This window comes from Sinocyclocheilus rhinocerous, unplaced genomic scaffold, assembly GCF_001515625.1.
Source record: "Sinocyclocheilus rhinocerous isolate Xijiao unplaced genomic scaffold, SAMN03320098_v1.1 scaffold1295, whole genome shotgun sequence".
Classification (NCBI taxonomy): domain Eukaryota; kingdom Metazoa; phylum Chordata; class Actinopteri; order Cypriniformes; family Cyprinidae; genus Sinocyclocheilus; species Sinocyclocheilus rhinocerous.
In genome coordinates, this window is record NW_015660499.1 from 433,846 (window position 1) to 439,332 (window position 5,487).

Here is a 5,487-nt window from a genome sequence, read left to right on the forward strand (position 1 = left end):
TATGTTTATATATTAAATATTTATATATAATATAAATATATAAATGTATATACATGTAAATATTTTCAAAATATATACTGAATGTGTGTGTATTTATATATACATAATAAATAAACACAGTACACATAAATATATTATGTAAACAAAAACCTTTATTTTGGATGCGATTAATCGCGATTAGACATTTGACAGCACTAATATATACACACACAGAGACACACACACATACATATTTTTCTGTGCCATTACCTCATTTACCTGTAATGCATTGTAATCATGTGCATTTCGGACAGTAACTTTTTTTTATGAATCGTTGTGCTCCATAGGGAGGACAGAGAAGCTCGTTTTTTAGCCAGTAAAATGGCCATCATTGCAGCCTTCCGCTCGTGGTCAGGTATAAAATCTACTGCATCTTCATCTAAAGAGTAGAAAAGGGAAACGCTCTCCACTTCTGCTCTTCATCCCTCTATTCTGCTGTTCTCCTATAGGTATTATCAACCTGTGTAAATCAGGGAACTCAGGGGTCCAGTCTTTGATAGGCCTGCTCTGTATACCAAACATGGAAGTCAGGGTGAGTTTTAAATACTTTTATTTTTTTTATTTTTTTGAGACTAACATGTGACATGTTTGTCGCTAAAACATTATATATTTGAATATTAAGCAGTTTTCAACATTGATAATAATAAGAAATGTTTATTGAGCATCAAATCAACATATTAGAATGATTATGTGACACTGAAGACTGGAGTAATAATGCTGAAAACTCAGCTTTGCTTTACAGAAATAAATTACATTTAAAAAAATATTCGAATAAAAAAATGTTATTTTAAATGGTAATAATATTTCACAATATTACTGTTTTTACTGTATTTTTGCTCAAATAAATGCAGCCTTGGTGAGCATAAGAGACTTGTTATACAACTAAATGAACAAAAAATAATTTTTAATCATATGTGGGCATAAACCACAGTATTTAACTACATATATTTGAACTAAAACATTATTAAGTTATTTGAGCCATGAATTGAAAAAGTGTTGAAGCATTGCTTGCCACTGATTCACTGAAATAAATCTGTTTCAAAGCTGGATCTGTCCATTTATTTTTGCATCTGCAGAAAGCCTTATTAGAAGTCATGTACGAGATCTTCAGGTTGCCTGTTCCTATAGTGACAGGAGATTTTGAGGAAGCCCTGCACAGCGTGGGTAAGAAGCATCTCGATTCCTAAACACATTTCATCTGATCAGAAACACCTCACTGACTGCTGTAGAGGAGTTTCTGTAAACTCTGATTTGCATGTTGCTCTTTCTGTCTGGGACGTGCGTTTCATGCTGATGTTTGTGCCGTTCAGACCCCAGCAAGTTTCAGGACGGCTGGAGACTATCTGATGGGTTTGTAGCTGCAGAAGCCAAAGTCATATTGCCTCACAGAGCACGATCCAGGTGACACACGGTGCCTGACTGCAGTACTGGAATATTCTGGGTTAAACGTTGCATTCATGTTCTTGTGTTGTCCATTACCAGACCAGACCTCATGGACAACTACCTGGCACTACTGCTGTCTGCCTTTATCAACAGTGGACTACTGGAGGTATATAATCACATGATCACTTGATGCATGCTTGTTTTCTTTACCTTTAGTGGAAGGGGTCTATGATGTTTTTATTGCTAATGTTTTTGGTTGCTCAGGGTCTGGTGGAGGTGGTGACCAGCAGTGATGGACAGATATCAGTGAGAGCCACCATACTGCTCGGAGAACTTCTGCACATGGTATTACATTACTTCAGATCTGTAAACAGGGCTCATTACCTTTTTACACTTCATAAATATTTATTATGGGGCCATGAACTTGAATTATGTAATATTTCTTATTTGACAGCTTAGTGTGTTTTTATAAAACCGTGCACAAATGTAGCTTTACTTTCATTAAAGCTTTTTAGAAAACTCTACAATGATCAGATTTACATTTTTTTTTACTGTAATTTATGTAATTTATTTTCCTTATGCCTGCAGTGTCGTTAACTAAAACTAAACTGAAAAAATATTAAAAATAGCTTTTAGTACTTGACGAAGTTATATTTTAAATAAAAAATTTACAGAAGTTACAAAAGCTAAAGAACTAAATTGGCTAAAACTGAAATAAAAGAAAGCTAAATTGAAATAAAAAAACAAATCTAATCAATGTTAATACAGTTTACAAAAGCACATAACAGATTTACTCAAACTAAAAAAATAGAAAAGCTAATTAAAAATTTGTAAAGAATGCTATCCTAAAAATGTTTTTAATAAAATAACTGTTTATGGGGAAAAAAAAACTTTCTTAGAAAAAACTACATCATAAATAAGAAGATAAATATAAATTGTAAATAAATCTAGACACATTGAGATATTGAGAATTTGGGGGTCAGAATGTGCTTATTTGTTATGATTTGTGCTTATTGCAACAATGCAAAAATCTTTAATGATCCTAAAAACTTTTTTAGATAAACATTTAATCAAAATTAAAATGTAAAACAAAAGTTGTCAGGTGATGCACCATAGTCACTGATCTGTTATTTAGTAAACCAAATTCTATACATGCATTTGGACTGCTGTTTAATTTTCCCTTTAACCTTTGTTTTTGGACCTAAAATGTCACTTTTGTTCACATAATGATTCTTCTCTCTTCCAGGCCAATACGATTCTTCCTCACTCTCACAGTCATCATCTGCACTGTCTGCCCACGCTAATCAACATGGCTGCTTCCTTTGACATCTCTCAGGAGAAACGGCTGTGAGTGCAACAATGTGAACACACACACAGACAATAGTCCGAAAGCATGTGTCAAAACAATGTTTTCCACTATCAGGCAATTCATTTTTGCTTTTAAATCTTGTGTTTTCCAGGCGTGCCAGTGCAGCCGTGAACCACCTCAAGCGTTTCCACGAAAAGAAACGTTGTGGCCCCAAACCTTACAGTCTTTACCTGGATCACATCCTGCGCAGGACGTCCAACTCCACTCACAAGAGAGAGCAGCACCAGCGTCTACAGAAGGACATCTATATTATGAAGGTACACGCACTATATCATAGTTTGCCTGAGGTGAATCTCAAAACACCTGTCAAGTACATCTCCAGAACATTTCACCCCAAAATCAGAGAAAAGAAATAAGAAATTAGATTTTGCTTTAAGAAAATGTAGCCTAATTTAGGCTAATAAAATAGTTTTTCAGTTGTCACATTTCCTCCACTCAACTCTGATTACTGTAATGTAAGAAAATAAGATATTTAAATTGTAAAGTACTTACACATCGTTGTTGCATTTGTTGTACTACATTGGATTTGTACTGATTTTGGGATGTGATATGTTTCTGTCAAATTCACCCGTTGTTTATATAGATTAATTTAATAATATGTGACGCGGCAGAAGTTTCTGAGTTGTTTGTGTGGTGTAGGACACTGAAGAGGCGCTGATGATGAACTTAAGGGACAGTCAGATCCTCAATCACAAACAGAACCTGAACTGGAACTGGATTCTGATCATCACTATACTGAAGGTAAACGAGGAGCAGGCCCAACTCACTCTTCCTGCCATGTTTGGATAGAATACTAGCATAATGCTTACTACATACTGTACAATATTCTGTCTACTTTTGAAAAATAGTATGTGAAACAGCAATAATAAATAAATCATAATTTCTTAGAGAAGACTGCTAAATTGTCGTGACTTGAAGTTACTGTATTGCATGTTTAATTCAGGAAGTTGCATTCAATTAGCACTTTGGGTTTGAGAAAAGCACAGTATAATAAAATGCATTATTATTATTATTATTCCTGAAATAAAACACATTTTGCAATTTTAACTCTTCTTTTTAGCAATCAAATCAAATAGTGAGTCAAGAATGTGATCTGTGTATTCCATGCATACAGAAAATTCACATAATGTGCAAAGAGACATAACGCATACAGTATTTCATAATTGCACGTAGTATGGTATAGTGCCGTTACAAACGGAGCAATAGAGTGACCCCTGACACTTTTAAAAGTCTGAATGTCAGTGCATTAAATAAAATATCAAACCAAGTGGCATTTATTTAAAGAAAGAAAGGTAACATGAGCACAATTTTAAGCAAAAACATTTTAACAAAATAGTTAAGTCGGTAAGATTTTTTTTTCGTTTTATAAAGTAATTCATACTTTTATTCAGCAAAGACACATTTAACTGATTAAAAGTGATAGTAATTTATAAGGTTACTGTTTCAAATAAATGCTGTTTGTTTGAACTTGCTGTTTATCAAAGTATCCTGAAAGAAAATGTATCAGGATTTCCACAAAAATATTAAGCAGCCCAACTGTTCTCAACATTGAAAATAAGAAATGTTTCTTGAGCAGCAAATCAGCATTTTAGAATGATTTCTGAAGGATCATGTGACACTGAAGACAGCTGAAAAATAAATGCAGCCTTGGTGAGCATAAGAGACTTCTTAAAGGAGCTTTAAAAAAAATCTTACTGTGTTGTTTTTCCTTTCTAGTGGCCAAATGTGAACCTCAGAAACAACAAGGACGAGCAGATGCACAAGTAAGACCAGCGTGTGGTGACCTATCATGAACATCATGTGCTACATTTTCTTGAAGCACTAACCACAAACTACATCTCTACTGTATGTTTGTTTGTATGTAGGTTTGTAAGGAGGTTGCTGTATTTCTATAAGCCCAGCAGTAAGCTGTACTCTGCTCTGGAGCTGGATCACGCCAAAGCCAGACAGCTGACTGTAGCGGGCTGCCAGTTTATCCAGTTCCTCTTGGATTCGGAGGACGTGAGAAATGAAGACCTTTGAGCCTTTGTTAAATTACTCCATAAGAGACACAGCAGCAGTTAACTTGGTTTATGTTCTTCCATTTTTGTAGGACGGTCAGGCGTATTTAGAGGAGCTTGTGAAGGATACCGTCCAGTGGCTCACATCCTCTTCTGGGCTTAAATCTGAACGCAGTCTCCATAGCAACGGCCTCCTCAGCACCCTCAGTCAGCACTACTTCCTGTTTCTGGGTACTCTGTCTGCAAAGCCAGCTGGAGTCAAAATGCTGGAGAAATGTGGCGTTTTCCAGTGGTGAGAGCACACTATTTATATAAACTTTATTATTTTGGCTATATGAGAAAGTACTGATAACACATTCGTAATAAATCTACCACAATACCATGTTTAGGGCCCTATGAAATCAGTTTGATTTTTTTCCAAATTCCGTTTTTTTCTTTTTTAATTTTTCTGGATTCTGTTTTTTTCCATTTAAATTGTTTCTAGACTGTATTAATGGTTAAATTAAAAATGTGAATCAAAAAGCATGTCTAATTAATTGAAATCATGAAACGTACACAATTTAACAGCAATTTATTAAAAGTAAATTAAATTTTTAAGGCCTTACGAAATACATTTTATTACTTTTTTCAAATACATTTTTTGATTTCATTAAATTTTAATAATCAATATCATGTCTTTGTGAAGATAAATCAGAT

The 5,487-nt window shown here is 34.3% G+C and overlaps 1 protein-coding gene across 1 annotated transcript in view; it reads left to right on the forward strand.

Annotated features, from left to right (window-relative positions):
* The window catches only part of LOC107725140 (rapamycin-insensitive companion of mTOR-like), a 20,192-nt gene that overhangs the window by 247 nt on the left and 14,458 nt on the right, over positions 1-5,487 (forward strand). Inside the window, exons 2-13 of the mRNA XM_016534298.1 lie at positions 327-394; positions 489-571; positions 1,116-1,203; positions 1,350-1,440; positions 1,522-1,588; positions 1,687-1,767; positions 2,669-2,769; positions 2,883-3,048; positions 3,431-3,532; positions 4,508-4,554; positions 4,657-4,792; positions 4,884-5,083. Coding sequence (XP_016389784.1) covers positions 361-394; positions 489-571; positions 1,116-1,203; positions 1,350-1,440; positions 1,522-1,588; positions 1,687-1,767; positions 2,669-2,769; positions 2,883-3,048; positions 3,431-3,532; positions 4,508-4,554; positions 4,657-4,792; positions 4,884-5,083 — 1,196 coding nt within the window. The 5' untranslated portion in view covers positions 327-360. The remainder of the gene's footprint in view (positions 1-326; positions 395-488; positions 572-1,115; positions 1,204-1,349; positions 1,441-1,521; positions 1,589-1,686; positions 1,768-2,668; positions 2,770-2,882; positions 3,049-3,430; positions 3,533-4,507; positions 4,555-4,656; positions 4,793-4,883; positions 5,084-5,487) is intronic.